A 17316-nucleotide genomic window follows, 5' to 3' on the forward strand; every position below is an offset into this window, starting at 1 on the left:
CAGGCACCAGCTGTGACATAATTTGTCTTCCTGGCAGTTAAAACTGCCAGAGTGTTCCCTGGGCCTTCCCTTTTACTCCAAAGTACAGGTAATTTTTTTTTGGCAAGGATTCAGCTGCAACTGGTGTATATATTATGAACATATGTCGTCAAAAGGAAAGAATTCTCCAACAGAAGAGAAGGTATATGAGAAATTTAAATGACTGGCCACCTTAAAAACTATTGGGAAAACTTTCTACCTCAGTTAAGTGTCTGACATAATATGTTCAAGAAAAAATGAGGTTTAGTTTTTAATACTGCTGGCATACTGGAGAGGACAAACTAAAAGAACAGAACTAAAAATATTGAAATGACTAGTTAGGTGTGTTTCTGATTCTGGCATTAACTGAATGGCAATACTACTATGAAGTGGCAGAGAATGTCATTAAACCATTAGCATACACGTTTAGTTTTAGCCCTACCTGCAGCCAAGTCATGTTTCCATATCACCACCATCTAGCAAAAGTATGTAATAGTTGTCTTCAACAATAAGGAAGCTGACTTACACTTCTGACCGTAGCTTCATAAAATCTTATTACCCACTTATCTATTGCAGTTTACTCTTACCTCTAAAGAAAAGTCCTCTAGAAGCTCTAAATATCTTAAGAAGATGGTAATGATTACTGTCCTGCAGTAATTTGTGTGAAAGTGAATACTACAAATCCTCATTTCACAAGGGACTAAAAAATTTCACGTATAAAGCTTATAGTATCAGGAATGATTTCAGTTTTTTTTAATTGAGGTATAATTGACATATAACATTAATTTCAGATCACCTACTCTTTAATTGAAGGAAAAAATATAAAATCCCTGAAAAATAATTTCACTTTTTCAAATTTTTTTCAAAATTTTTTTTGCATTTGTTAGAAAACACTTTGCTTTAAGTGTTTACTCCAAATATTTATAGTATTAATATATTAATTCTGTTTTATGTAAAAACTGATAGTTGATCTTTTTAAGGTTATATACAAATGACAACAAAATATACAAAAATTCACTTAATATTTGTCAATTACTATTTATACTGTAATATATATACATTTTGAGATAAAGTTGCTCAGAATTGCAAATAAAATTAACAAAACTTTATGTATTTCTCTTGCTGTTTTAGTATCAATATTAGAAAACAAATGGTCAGGCAAAATTTTTCATTAATGGGAAACAGTAATAAATTCTTAATGAATTATGCTCATTTCTTAATTAATATTTCCCCAAATTATTATATAATCAATCTTCCCCCATCAATCCATTTTATAGCCAGCAATTCAAAGTCTGTGTCTAAAGTAACAAAGTAACTTAAAGAATATTCACTAGTGGACTAGTGAAAAAGTGAACCATATCAGCATATTATAAGAATGGCAAGAGGACCACTCGAATTCCGTTTGGAGGCTTCTTTGAGCTCACAGAGTAGACATCATGAGCAAAGCACACCCTCCCGAGTTGAAGAGATTTATGGACAAGAAGTTATCATTGATATTAAATGGTGGCAGACATGTCCAAGGAATATTGCGGGGATTTGATCCCTTTATGAATCTTGTGATAGACGAATGTGTGGAGATGGCAACTAGTGGGCAACAGAACAATATTGGAATAGTGCTAATATGAAGAAATAGTATCATCATGTTAGAAGCCTTGGAACGAGTATGAACAACGGCTGTGTTCACCAGGGAAATCAACTGCTTCCATGTGTCCCCTTCTCCACATTTTACTACCAGAAAAACTGGGTTGTGTACATTTTCTTACTGAACTTTTTGTTAAATAAAGTTTTGTAATAGCCAAAAAAGAAAAAAAGAATGGCAGTCAAAGTAAACTTAAGACATAGAATTAACAAAAAGGAACTTATTATCTCTCTAATTAATAAAGTTATTAATAAGAATTAATAATAATAGCCAGGACATGGAAGCAACCTAGATGCCCATCAGCAGACGAATGGATAAGGAAGCTGTGGTACATATACACCATGGAATATTACTCAGCCATTAAAAAGAATTCATTTGAATCAGTTCTAATGAGGTGGATGAAACTGGAGCCCATTATACAGAGTGAAGTAAGCCAGAAAGATAAAGAACATTACAGCATACTAACACATATATATATATGGAATTTAGAAAGATGGTAATGATAACCCTATATGCAAAACAGAAAAAGAGACACAGATGTACAGAACAGACTTTTGGACCCTGTGGGAGAAGGCAAGGGTGGGATGTTTTGACAGAACAGCATTGAAACATGTATATTATCAAGTGTGAAACAGATCACCAGCCCAGGTTGGATGCATGAGACAAGTGCTCGGGCCTGGTGCACTGGGAAGACCCAGAGGGATCGGGTGGAGAGGGAGGTGGGAGAGGGGATCGGGATGGGGAATACATGTAAATCCATGGCTGATTCATGTCAATGTATGACAAGACCCACTGCAATGTTGTGAAGTAATTAGCCTCCAACTAATAAAAATAAATGAAAAAAAAAAAAAAAAAGAATTAATAATCAGTACTATGTGGAAGGAAAAGTTCCAATGTAGAAACTGCAGATGGTTCCAGAACTGGATAAATCTCTACTGAAGAGCCTGTAACAAAGCTGATCCGAAATTCACTTTAGATACAAAGAAATAATGAAGGACAATTAGAAAAGGACAGTTTACAAAAATATATTCCTGGGGATAGGGGCTACAGCTATTTAACTGTATTTGTATTTCATGAAACTGAAACAAGTAGATGCTAAGTAACTGATGTGTCATATAAAATATCATTTAATGCCAAATTAAAAACAGAGCCGTCTTTAAACTTCTCTATAAATTTTTCTTTACTAAAATACCTTAGTAAATAAACAATGGGAGAAAACACTTTAATTTTTCCTCAAAACAAGATTAAAATGTATTATTGTTTTAGCATAATAACATTTTTTAAAGATTGTAGGCTAATATAAACTATATAAATTTTTTAAAATGCTGTGAGTAATGATCAAATACTATGTCACTTTCTCTTATAGGATTTAATATAGAGCCAGAAGCGGAGGATACACATATCAAGTATAGAAGAGAAACTTGTTCTTCTCTCATTACGCACAGTTTACCTTCTCTGTAAAGCCCATATACATTAATACTCCAGAATCCTCTTATAAAAATCAATTTACAACCAAACAAATTTTCCCCCCCTGGCGTGATCTTGACAGTCTTCAAAGTTGGTTCTCAAAAAATAAAAAAACCCAAACCAGAGTGGTTTTAATCAAGTCTTTTGTCAAACATAGGCCCCTTATCCCATACCACTGACATATTTATCTAATGGTGGTTAGTAAGACAAATGTATTAATGGCATGCTATCTAACTTTCTACAATTAACACAAAGCCCTGGAGTGCTGGAGGGCGGGAGGTATTTAAGAATGTAAATCAGAAAGCCAGGCAGAATGAATGCCTCTCCCTTGAAGTTTCACACCAGGGTCCCTGAGCACTTCTTTCTGTGGCCTTCCATTCTCCACTCTCTAACCAGTCCAAACATTTACTCCCTTTTTTCAGTCCGTCACCCGGAAGCTGTCTTAGTTTCTTAAAGGGCTTCACGAGAAGGAAATGGCAACCCACTCCAATATTCTTGCCTGGAAAACCCCATGGAGCCTGGCGGGTTCCAGTCCACAGCTGAGTGACTTAGTCGCTATCTCCGAGGAGAAAGTCCTAAGGGATGAAACTTCCAGCACTGACAACTGTGAATATAACATCAATCTCCACTGAATTTTATCTCTTTCCAGCTTATCTCAGCTGTAGTCTTTACTCCATCTAACACTAACAGCTTTTCATCTGCTTTTAACATCCCTTCTCAAACTCCCAGGAAACCTGCCACAATTACCACTACCCCTCCCCCACCAACATCATCTTCCTCTTTGCTGCCTTTCTGTTCTCAACATATTTTTCTGCTCAAGTCTATAACATCTTAAAAAATTAAAATTAAAACTGGCCTTTGATTTAGCATCCTTCTGGTGACTACCCTCTTCCCTTCTCAGGCAAATTTTCTGAAAAGAGTAGCTGGCTATAGCTGCAGCTCTTGATTCCACAATTCTCTTCAATTCTTATTTCTCAAATAGTGCAATTAGATTTGTAATCCTATCACTCCACTAAAATTCCTTTTGGAGAAGTTTTCTAATATTTTCAGAAATATCAAATCCAATGGTCACCTCTCAGTCTTTGTTTTACTTGACCTCTTTGTAGCAGCTGGCAACATGAATCACTCTTTCTTTGCTATGCTGAAATACTGGAGCTCCCTAAAGAACTACCCTGAGCTACTTTCTTTTTTACATCCTCTTTCTATGACTTCAACATAGAAATGTTCACCCATAAGCTGAACATTCCCAAATTTATATCTATCTATAAACCATATATATGTACCTTAAATTCAACATTCAGAAACTGAATTCATAATCTTCCTTCCAAATCTGCTCCTCACATTCTAGTTAACTATCTAATTACTTACTAAAAATCTAGGAGTTAATGTAAGACTCCTCTGATTCATCATTTGCACTGACATATTACAGTAGAGGTAAGGTGATGAATCTTTTCTTTTCCTGTTGCCAAATGGGGATAATTATGCCTATGTTTGTTAGGGGACGCATACTGATTGAAACCGCCCACACTGGCCAGGCACCATAGTAGCCATTTGCATGAGTTAGTTGTTTTACCACAGGTGGTCCTGGTAAGGAACACGGAACTAATAAGCCACCACCAACAGGGAGAGTTCAGGAAAGGTTAAAAAGTGACACCGCATGTCCAACTACCTCCCAGAATCCTTCTCAATGACATCCATCTTGGCTGAACAAGGCATGCACCACCAAGAAAGACTCTTGAGTCAAAATGACTGGCTAAAGACAACCCGGAACTAACCCCATCACCATAAAACCCAAGACTGTGAGCCATGTGGCAGAGCCAACTCTTTTGGGTTCCCTTATCCTACTGTTCTCTGCCAGGGTGCCCTTTACCAATAAAATCTCTTGCTTTGTCAGCATGTGAGTCTCCTCAGACAATTCATTTCTGAGTGTTAGACAAGAGCCCACTTACAGGCCCTGGAAGGGCTCCCCTTCTTGCAATATGGTCCATCTACTCTACCAAGAAATCAGTGAGACATATGAAATGATGTGTTTGATTGTTCAATTACGTGAAAGAATTAAAAATTCCTTCTGGGTGGTTCGAAGAAGAGAAAGGTCACACGACATCTGCTCGAAACTCAGACAACAAGGTCCTGATGACTGTTTATTCCAATCTGTGAAAATTCCCAAAGTCTGGAATTTGAAATTTCCATTGAACTGGGGTTGGCGATAAATTTCAGAGTTTAAATTAAATTCTTCAAGACTTTACTGACTAATGACCACAGAAGGCTTAGCATGAAGCTATATGAACTATAATGGCTTAAATAATTTCTGTAATGATAAGAGGGTTCATTCTAACAGTATAAGTGCCTATCTGCTATATTCAACATACACTGTAAAGTCTATGGGAAACAGATGATTCTGTCTGTGCTCTAAGTAAATTTGTTATGCAGTTGGAAGATATTAAATTCACACAAACACTATGATACAAAAGCCAGTAAGTACAATTAGTGGCATTACACAAAAATTCCCAATTTAAAATAATAAACTTTCAGAATTTCTTGGGAATAAAGAAAAAGGAAATGGAAAATAAACTCTAGTCATATGTAACCCCAAAGAGAAACTATAGTTTTATAGTCCCAATCTTAACATCATTGATAAAATATATTTAATATATTATTTCAAAGAAAATGTTGTGAAAAGCAAAATTCTCCCTACTTCACAACACACTTAATTACCTTTACTTGGGACTGATTTTTTCACCGAGGCTACATGATCTTCAGAGATTGCAAGACGCCTCAAAACATCAGCCAAAGCTGCCTTTAGCACTGTGATTTCATCTTCTTGCTGTTGAACTCGTAACTCAAGGGCCGAGAGGCGATCCTGAACATCAGAAGTACTTGTGGCAGAAATACTATCATCTATTAAAAAAAAAAGAAAATATGGAATATTTTTAAAGTAAACTGCTTAAGAAACAATTTAATGACGTATAAGAAAATGTATACCAGATAAGTCTTATAAAAGATGAGAAAAACGGAAAATCATTTTTACACAGATTAACTTCTGTAAAGATTTTCATAGCTACTTGAACTAATTTAAAACAAAAGAGTTAATATAGCTGATGTGTAATTAAAACTATGAAAATTTTCCCATGGTCAAGTTTTTTGTTTATTATACCACCACCTTAATAACTTTTTCACCAAAATGTTCCCTAAATATAGCAATTGTAGACATCTGGAAACCTGCATAACTGCAAACTAGTCAAAGCATCCTTCCTACTTATTATATCATTATCATAATTATCTATGAAAATAAGGAGTTCAAGTCACTTCAGTTTTGCTTTTTGTATCAAATTGGGAACCTCTCACCTTCAGCATCAATGACCAGAAAGCATTCTTTTCTTCTGTCTTATTATACTCCCAACCTCCTCCCCCAAGCACTGCTACATAATTAGTAACATACTTTTTGCTGCTCTTTCCCTCCAATGCCTCAAACTCTCTTAAAAAAAAAAAAAAAAAGGTATAGTTTCTATAAAGCACATAGCTAATATCTCCCTTAGGTATGCAACAACAACAACAACAAAATAATGTTCAGCTGTAATACAGCAATTACAAACCACTTCCAAAGCTGTGTAACAATTCACTATAACCAGAAAAATTCATGGAAGAAATGAGGTCCGCACAGCTGATGTGTCTGACCTGAGTGATGTATACCAGGTGAGCCATTCTCTAGTTGCAGCACATGCTAAGCCATAGTGTGCCATTTTTCTCATACTGAGATAATGCGCCCGACATCTTAGGCAGACAATTTAACTCAAAGTCTGAGTTAAAAACAGCAACAACGGGGGCTTCCCTGGCGGCTCAGTGATGAACAATCCACCTACCAATGTAGGAGACATTGGTTCAATTCCTGATCCAGGAAGACCCCACATATCGTGGAGGAACTAAGCCTTTGTGCCATAACTACTAAGCCTGTGGTCTAGAGCCCATGAGCCACAACTACTGAAGTCTGTGTGCCCTACAGCCTGTGCGCTGCATCAAGAGAAGCCACCACAATGAGAAGCCTGCACACAACCAGAGAGCAGCCCTACTCGCCACAGCCAGAGAAAAGCCCCTGCATCAACAAAGACCCAGCACAGCCATATATTAACTAAAAAACAGCAACAATAACAAAACCATCAGCATTTAAAAACCAAAGTTATCACCATTCATTACAGAGTAGCAAACACACTCATTTAAGATCCTATGTGCCTACAGACATCTCAGGCATACATATGTACTCTCTTCTGTCTTTAGAGGTATTTCAATGACAATCATTGAGAAGTACTGCAATGAAAGGAAAAGCTGGGTTTTACCTTCAATTTCGACTTTGAATTCTAGTTCCGTAGTTATTAAGTTGTGTAATCTTAGGCAAGTTATTTTATCTCTTTGAGCCTCAGTTCGTCTTTAAATGATTGTTTTGTGGAAGGTATACAGGACGTGTCTGACATTCAATAAATGTTTAACATACAACAGCAAAGTACAAAAGGTAAAATTTGAGAGCTTTAGGCCCATGTATTACATAAAAGAAAGATCTGTCAAACTTTGAGATGCTTAAGGAAAGAAAAATTCAGCTTCTCATTTTAGAAATTTTTATATTTGAAGTCTTTTTCATTTCCAGAGTGGTCTAGCTGAATTCTGGGCTTCCCAGGTGGCTCAGTGGTAAAAGATTCTGCCTGCTAATGCAGGAGACATGGGTTTGATCTCTGGGTCAGGAGGATTCCCCTGATGTAGGAAATGGCAATCTACTCCAGTATTCTTGCCTGGAAAATTCCATGGACAGAGAAGTCTGGCGGGGTACAGTCCATGGTGTTGCAAAGAGTCAGACATGACTGAGCACGCACGCTATACACTACCTGTATTCTAACTGATCCATCCTCTGTGTCACACTATGGTTATTATATTAACATTTGTCTCTCCAGAATACTTTCCTATTTTCCTTCTTCTGGTAGCAGAAAAACAGCTCTTTTGTGGAACTCTACTGGTTTTTGAGGTTCCATTAGGGCTGTGGATCTATGACGCCTCATTTTCTCCTATAACACCCTGCACTACTAAGGTGATGTATATGAAGTGGCTTTTTTAGATGGTTAAAATATGTCTATTGGTAATTTCATAATGTTCAACCGAACACTACCACAGAAATGGTTATGGGTATGGGTTAGGCCAAAAGGGGTCCTCCCAAAAAAGAGAGAAAGCAGAGGGAGGGAGGTGTAGCTCATCGTTCTTGGTTTGTCAACTGTTAAGGACATACAGACCTAGGGCTGTCGATGATAGAGTCTTGTCTGTCCTAAGTTCCAGTTCTAGTCTCTGAAGCCTGGACCATCAATTCTGAGAGTTACTCTAATATTTCTTTTAGCTACCTATGTAACCCGACAAAGTCTCTTTCAAAAGCCACCACCTATAAGCCAAAAGTCCTGATTAAGTCAGGAAATTATACAGATACACCTTTCTAAACTTTTCTCAAATTATGGGAGATGGGTTATGTATCAAAGTTATAATCACAGGTAAAATATTTATGTGATTTTTTACAAACACATGATCTTAATTCTTTTGGGAAGGCAGCAAAGTCTAGTGGAAAGATTACCAGACTATAATGCCAAAGATATAGTCTTGGGTTTTAGTACCGACATGGTAACTAGCTTTTACTTTTGGTAAATTACTTAACTTTTATAGACTTTGATTTAAAAAAAAAAAAAAAAAAAAGACTGTGAAACTTGGACAGTCACATGAATGGTGGTTCAGCTTGTAAAAATCCTACCACGACCTGCTAGATACTGTGATTAAGACAAGGACAATATTTCAAAGGACACTACAAGCATAATGTTAACTATTAACAACGTCCTGGATTTATACAGGACCTTTCATATTTATTATCTCCTCTCCCTCCTCAGTCTATCTGTATTTTATACTTGAGGAAACAGCTTGAGAAATAGCTTGCCCAAGGTCACCAAACTAGTCTTGATATATGAGATTCAAAGGACTTGACTCACAGTTTTACGTGCATTTTACTTTCATGTTGCATCTTAATAATCACGGGAGGATCAAATAAATATCTTCTTTCACAAAGCCAAACAGGGTTTAAACTATGACGTGATATAAGCAGATTTATGTTCTAAAAAGGTTATTCTGGCTGCTGTGAGAGAATGGATTGGAACAGGATAAGGGTAAACATAAGGAGACCAAGCATGAGGCTAACGCAGTAACCCGTGTGAAAGGTGAAGGTGGTCTTAGGCTAGGGGTAAGGTGTTCATGCATCTCGATTTGTCCAGGACAAACATGTCTGCTATTTCAGCAAAAATATTATCATAACACTTCTTCTTTCTCTCTAAAGTTTCCCAGTTTGAATGATCAATTACAGGGTCACTCAAGACAAGGCAGCAGCAGCAACAGAGATGCAAAGCTGCGTCGGAGTTGATCTCTATGGTTCCTTATAGCCCTAAAATCCTGTAACATCCTCCTAATATTTTGGCCTTTTTCACCTTTTCAGGAGCAATAAAAGCTGTGGTTGAACTGTGCATAAATTCCAGTGTTACACTGCCTGAATAAATCTGTTTACGACTTACCAGCTCTGACTGGCTTCTTCATGCAATTTTTTCATGATAGTACTTATCTCCAGTTTGAGATTATTAAATGAAATAATGTACAGCACTGCCATACACCAAGGGTCCAATAAGTTACTATTCTGTGTGGGCATGTTCTTTACTACACTGTTTTTATTATTGCTACAAAGCTGGAAATGATCTAAAGTCCCTGGATGGGGTTAATAAGCTATGATAATACATTCACATCATAGAATGCCATACAATTAAAAATAGTAAAACAGGTGGACTTCTGCAGTGGCACAGTGAATAAGAATCCGCCTGCCAATGCAGGGGACCCAGGTTGATCCCTGGTCCAGGAAGATTCCACATGCCACAGAGCATCTAAGCCCATGTGCCACAACTACTAAGCCATGCTCTAAACCCAGGAGTCACAACTGCTGAGCCCACATGCTGCAATTGTTGAAGCTCATGCACCCAGAGCCTGAGTTCCGCAACAAGGGACGCCACTGCAAGGAGAAGCCCATGCACTGCAACGAAGAGAAGCCCCTGCCTGCTGCAACCAGAGAAAGCCCACACACAGCAATGAAGACCCAGTGCAGCCAAAAATAAATAAAATTATTTTTTAAAATAAATAAATAACATAAAAATAATAAGACAGGTATATAAACTAGAAATTTGAAAGCCCCACAAGACAACTCAAGTGGAGTACACAAGTCAGGGAATAACATGTACTGAATAATTTATTGAAACACACACACATGCACCAAAACATACTTCTAAAAAGTAAACAAAAAACTTCATATTTACATATGTATATAATGCACAAGAGGAAAAGTCTAGAAGCATACACATCAAACTAGTAATTGGGTTACTTCCAACTAGGAGAATGAGGTCAGGACAGAATAAAGGGAAATTTTTGCTTTTTAGTATAAGTATTTCTACATTATTTGAATTTCACAGTAACAATGTTATTTAAACTTATATTTAAGCTACAATATACTGCTTCTGAAGTTTGATTTCTTAAAGCAAGTTTCCTCTAAGCACAGTATTCCAATTTATAAAGGAACATATTAGAGCATAACGCAATGAACTTAAATTTGCACTCACTGATTACAAAAGCTGGAACAGAGACTATCTTAAAGATCAACAGTCCCTCTTGCCATTTTATAGATAAGTAACGGACACGACTGAGTGCACGTGCGCACACACACACACACACACACACACACTAAGACTATGAAATTAGGAAAGTTACTCGTGGGCATACAGCAAACTGGGGTCAGAGCTCCTTCCTCAGATGACTCCAAAGAACCCATCACGCTCCCTCTTTACATTTTCAAAAGTTTGTTATTTTTTCCTTCAATCTCTAATATACCACATGCACATTCACAATGAATTTTTAAAGAATACATCTGTTCAGTAAATAGAATATACCCATTTCCAGAGGCATATTCCACTCACCTTTCTTCATACAAGTATGCTAATTCCTTTTCCTTTTACTATGGTAGTCTCCTATTTCTTTGCTCCTTTCAAAGTATTAATAGTTTCTAGCCTTGAGGGTTAAAATATGAACTACAAATAAATTCCCAAGGGTTCGTAGACTCATTAAGGGGAAATAAGGAAAAGAGAAAGAAGGTTCATAAACCTCTTTTCCATCAGTCTAATGTACTTATTGGCATTAAGTTAGTCTCTTTTATTAGAAATACGAGGTAAATGTTAATATCCAATATTTCAGTTTTAAAACTACAATGGTAACTGCTTATTATGCTTTTACTACAGTGAATCATAGTTAACCTGTCTTCTGAATTGTCAAGAAATACGTGTTACCTTTGCCAAGACAAATATATGGTATTCTATTCTAAGTATCTAAAAGTTGGCAAGCCAGCGTCATATCAGAATGAGGCATGCCTATACATTCTAGCATCTTTTGAATGTTAATCATTTTATGTAAATCTTTCTAAAATGGAACACTCAACTTTCCTGTTTTCCTAATAAGGGCATATATTTATAATGTAGCCATTTCTAGATGACTCAGTTTTCACTGAAAATATTAATTATTTTGTGCTGCAAGCACTGATAAAATGATGCCCTGGAAGCTATTCTTTTTCTAATTAAATAATTAAAGTACTACATTTTCAAACTTGTAATCTTTCTTCATACCTTTTCTTCTTCTTTCTTTGCACTTAGTATTAACAATAATGTATGTATAAGCACATACGTTATATACATATGATGCTTACAATTTTAACACAGAGGAAGAAAATGGACACAGCTTCAGGCCTAATGTTTGTATCACTGGAGTCCCACAGGAAAAGGAGAAAAAGATTGTAGGTGAAAAAAAAAAAAAAAACACGTGAAGAAATAACGGCAGACTTCCCAAGTTAAGGTAAAATTCACAAATTCATTAAAATTCAGTACATTGAAGTACCTCTCCTCACCACACATGAATGTCAAATCCAAGAAGGTTAAAGAATTAAAGGGAAAATCATAAAAACCCTTAGAAAAATGATAGAGAATATCTTCATATCCTGCAAGTAGAAAGGAGGTTCCTAAGCAAGGTAGAGTAAGCACCATCCATAAAAGCACACACTGAACCACCTTAACCTTCAGCATGCATGTTCACTGAGAGACACAGTAAAGAGAAACGGCCATGCACAAGGGAGGAAGGTAATTCTAACATTTACAAGTGATAAAGGATTAGGATCCTGAATAAAGAACTCCTACAAATCGATAAGACAAACAATCCTATAGAAAAACTACTTGCAATACCCTTGACTAAACACCTCATGGTAAAGGAAACATAAATAGCCAATGAACTCATGAAATGAGGCTCAAGCACCTCATTTATAATCTTGAAAAGGAAAATTAAAACCATATGAATTACTATTTTATGCTCACCAAATGGGCAAAAAATTTAAAGCGTGACAGTATCAAGTATATCAAGTACTCCCTAGGATAAAGAGCAATATGAATTCTCATATATTGCCAGTAGGCAGTAAACTGTTTCAAGACTTTGAGCTAAAAAGCAAACAACAACAACAAAATATAACTTTGGCCTCATCTGGTAAAACTGAAGATGCACACATCCCATGACCCAGCAATTAGACTCCTGGGTGTATAGACCCAGACCTACAGCAGGGTTGGCAATCTTTTTCTGTGAGGGCCAGATACTATAAATATTCTAGGCCTTCAGACCACATAATCTCTACAATAACTACTCAAACCTACCTTTGTAACACAAAAACAGCCATAAATACGTAAATGATTGGGTGTGGCTATGTTCCAATAAAACTTTTTTTTTTTTTAACTGAAACAGGTGGCCTGCCAGGCCAATCTCTGCTTGCGCATACGCACACCAATAGAAACGTTCAATAATGTCCACAACAGCAAAGTTCACAACAGAAACAAATTGGAAACAATCATTAGCTGTAAAATGTATAAACAAACTGTGATACAAACACCCAACAGAATACTAGTAAGTGGTAAAAATAAACTATGGCTACATGAAACATCATGTAAAAATCTTAGGAATATAACAATGAGTATAAAAAGCAAGTTGGACTTTATATAAAGTTCAAAAAATACAAAAGTGATATGTTGTTTAGAATAAACCCATAAAGCAAGGGAATGATATATACAAAATTTATGGCAATAGTTACTTCTGATAGTGTAGAGCAGGGGATAGTAAGGGAGGTGTCCACAGATAATAGAATATCTGTGTCATAAAGACAATTAAAAGATATTGTGTTATACTTTTTTGAGGTGGAGGTTAGTTAGTGACTTTTCTGAGAGAGGAAGGGTAATGCGAATGACTAGACTACATAATTACTCATTTTGTTTTAGAACAATGAAACCAGTTTTTCAAATTAAATCCCCAAACAGATAAAAATGGAGTTTCACTTCCCAAATCCTGAAGTTTTGTGTCATAAAACCAACTAAACCTGTGGTTTTAATGATTGTTTTGAGGCCTAATGGTATGACCTAAGATTAGTTTGTTACCTATGAATTTGGGGGGGGGGGGGGGGAGTCTGTCTCAAAAAGGTATATGAGATACAATACCATCCAAAAAACAAATATTAGAAACAAAAATTAAAAACCATTTCTGATCTCCCCTTCCTACAACTCTTAAGTTAAGACACTGGTCAGACCTTAATGAGTAGAATGGTAGTGGTGAAGATCAGAGGAGCTTATATGGGTGAAAAACCATGAGAAATCATATAACACCATGCATCGTTTATAGTTTAAAAAAAACCACTGAAGGCACTAGCCTAAATCACTACCAATGGTGAACTGATTAAATAAAACGTCTGTACTATGGTACCTCATGGAGCTCTTAAAAAGGATGGGATATATTTAAAACCATAAACTACAAAGTTTAGTAGGTGTAACAACATACTACAAAAGAGGGAAAAAACTGCAGGCAACATTTATAGTGTAGTTATATCCGTGTAGAACTGTATAGCCACAAGCATACATACACATACAGTTGTATAGAAACTGGACGTATGTGTCTAGCAAGTGGGATTTTAGAAGATTCTGCTTCCTTATATTCTTATTTCACATGAATTTTCTGTGAAAAATTCTTCATGAACAAAACATAAAACTATTTTCTCAGTAAAGAAAAGCAAAGTTAATTTAGGCTGCAATGTAAACCTAATTAGTAATGCACTCAAAATTTGAATACAAATTTGGTTAATGTGTAGATTTTTATACACAGTAAATAAAAACATTTTTGTAAAAGTGTGTCTCATGATGTTTAAAAGAAATATTCTCAGGCTAATGAGAGACACAAAAATCAATATAATACATCCAAAGAAAAACTGGATGCCTTTAAATAGCATTTCTTCAAAAAACAAAACAAAATCACAACTGATTTGTCACATTAGTAAATTCTCATCAGAAGGCATTTAGCAAAATAAGTGGTTTTTTTGTTTTGTTCTAAAATGGAAATGGTTGTCTTCAAATATTGTCTTTTAAAGACAATATTTAAGTATTATATCAAAAAGTTATGCACTATCAATTCTATAACAGCTACAATTTACTTCGGAAATAAACCATAAGAAAATACACTAATAAAAACAGAGCTCATATGAACATATATTTATGCAGGAATTAATGTTTCCTATTTATCTTAATATTTTACTGCCAGAAGTCAAATTTTTCTCTCAAAGTTTTAAACAAGACACTGTTAAATTTGGATACTCTATTTCTTTAGTAAATGACAATATTAATTACCTCCAGTTCAGTTCAGTTCAGTCACTCAGTCATGTCCAGCTAGTAATAATATATGAAAATAAAGAGTATCTAATTTGTCTTCAATTGAGTAACAAATAATATTGACTTACATTTTCTATGTTAAAGAACTCATGTTTGTTTTTCTTATAAGATATTCTTACTAAAAAATCCCCCTAGTAGTATAAATTATAAGAGGAATTGTGTTAAAATAAAATATAAAACCATTTTTGCCACAGCACTCTGAGCATGAAGGCTAGTTCCAGGGAAGGACTTTACTTCCTTCTATCACTAGGATTCATTCACAATCAGATAATTCTGCTTTTGATGTTTTTTTGGTTAGACTTCATAGAAGCAAAAGTCAAGCTTAATTACACAATTCTCATTTCCTATTATTTAAGAGACACGCTTTTTTTTTTAAACTATTTTCCAGTAAAAGCTGTTTTTATTTTTTCCCTCACGAACAATGTAATGACCATCTTTTGTGGGGACAGGGAAAACAAGCTGAACAAAGCCCATTCTGCCCTCACAACAGGAAAATATTTCCTTAAAGGGGGTACAATCTTAAGTCATTTATAAAAGTAGGTAACCAAATATTTATGCTATTACTGACACATATATTTAAAGGAAGCTGGGCGGAGGAGGGAGGAGGGAAGGAAGGGGCCTAAATTCATTCCCAAATCCTCAGATTTCTTTTGTCACAAGTAGTAAAGTTTGTGACACATGTCTCCCAGAAAAGGAAAGATACGTTACCAGTGCAGAAGTTTGAAAGTGTAGAGGAAGCACATACTGAAGCGAGACCAGGCAGGCTGTCTTCCATTCTCGCCACCTACGTTACAAGCAACATAAACCAGTTCTGTCCACGTTTCCTGCTGCCTTCCCAGATAGTTCCAGAGCAAATCCCAGCTCTCTAAATCTCACGACATACTTTACATTCTGAGGAAATCCTCCCGGTCCAGATGGCCTACCACAAAGCACTTCTATGTTGGCACAAATAAAAACTTCTTAAGATAGTTCTTCTCTTGCCCCTTTGCTCTCTTATCTAAAGAAAAGTCTTCTACTTATTTATAAAGAGACAAAGAAACTGAAGGAGAGCAAACAGTACGCAGGCAAAAGGAGGGTAAAAAGACAGAAAACTGTCTCGGGAGTGGCTAAATTCCAGGCGCATGCAGAAACACATGAATTAATGCACCACATGAATATTCACTACAGTTATTTGGTTGTCCTCAGGCACTACTTCTCTGATCATCTTTCAGTTGGTTAAGAGTACTGTACAACTGCTTCAAATACAGAATGCAGTTTCTGCCTTCTGAAACATAAAACATATTAGTTTCTATAATTAACAGAATTAAAGCCCTTCAAATGAATACTTTTCTTTACTAGGAAATAAACAATGTGTGTGCAAAGTGGCAAGCCACATTTCCTTTTGCCTTTGTTTAAAATAAAATGAAATCCACATGAACTGTAAAGAAACTGAAAGAATGGTCACTTCATTAATTTAAAAAGCTTAAGTGTTAAAGACTAAGTTGGCTGATTTATTACAACCATTTCACTAGAGTAAGATAATGAATATGATTAACAATGAGAACAGTCATTTTTCTTAATTCACTAATTTTCCAAATTATTTTAAAATAATACAATTGCATGAGTATGTAACCTATAATAATTTACATCTGGTCAGACATTCCAATTTTAAACTACATATGCTTACAATACTACAAATATCTTTAGTCTCTCTTACAAAAGTATGTAAAAGCAGGTGAAAGTTAATAAATACAATATGTATTTATTCTTTTGATAACTACTTTTAAAGCTAGTTAAAGAACAAATTCATGGAGTTAAGTGTCAAAACAAAACTACTGATGGATTATCTCTTCAATTTGTTGCTTTTAAACTTTTATTTATAACTGAGAAAAGCAAATTTAAACCAACCCAAAGCAAAACAGAAATAACAGGACTACTATCAACACGCACACAAAATACTGTGAAGCAGATAAAACCTAAACTACATTGAGATAAGGATCAACTAAAAGCAAAGCTGATAAAAGATGAATGAAGCAAAATGATCTAGATTAATATTTATAAAAGCCTTTACAGAAGAAAGCAGGAACCACCAAGAATGTTTCCTCAAGTGAGACTTGGGAAAATACTCCTCTACAGATTAACACCTGGTAGAGATTCATCAAAATACAGGAGCTCCTTGGAAGATTAACAGGAATTAAGTGGGCTGGGAGGTGTGCAATGTGTTCGAAATAAAGGACATTTAGGCGAGACCATGTAGAGTGAATAAAAGCAGACAGAGGGGAAATAGAATGATACAAAGGAAATGTAATGCCAGGCACAGACTAGGACAGAGTTCAAATTCTTGCTATTGACTGGTGAGAAGCTCTGACGCAGACTGTA

General features: G+C 35.6%; 2 protein-coding genes across 4 annotated transcripts in view; one reads left to right on the top strand and one right to left on the bottom strand.

Moving 5' to 3' along the window:
- The window catches only part of EML4 (EMAP like 4), a 151976-nt gene that overhangs the window by 81178 nt on the left and 53482 nt on the right, over positions 1 to 17316 (bottom strand). For 2 of the 3 annotated variants that reach the window (XM_061155527.1, XM_061155526.1), the window contains exons 1-2: positions 15667 to 16027; positions 5840 to 6022 (exon numbers count right to left, since the gene is read on the bottom strand). In XM_061155527.1, the coding sequence (XP_061011510.1) occupies positions 5840 to 6022; positions 15667 to 15733 (250 nt within the window). In that variant the 5' untranslated portion in view covers positions 15734 to 16027. Of the gene's footprint in view, positions 1 to 5839; positions 6023 to 15666; positions 16028 to 17316 lie in introns of those variants that run through there. The other variant, XM_061155528.1, reaches the window with a different exon arrangement.
- Positions 902 to 2097, top strand: LOC133064970 (small nuclear ribonucleoprotein G-like). Its single transcript, XM_061155530.1, has one exon. It carries the CDS (start codon positions 1455 to 1457, stop codon positions 1641 to 1643), a length of 189 nt encoding a protein of 62 aa, XP_061011513.1. The 5' UTR covers positions 902 to 1454; the 3' UTR covers positions 1644 to 2097.

Source organism: Dama dama, chromosome 11 (genome assembly GCF_033118175.1).
Source record: "Dama dama isolate Ldn47 chromosome 11, ASM3311817v1, whole genome shotgun sequence".
NCBI classification, from domain to species: domain Eukaryota; kingdom Metazoa; phylum Chordata; class Mammalia; order Artiodactyla; family Cervidae; genus Dama; species Dama dama.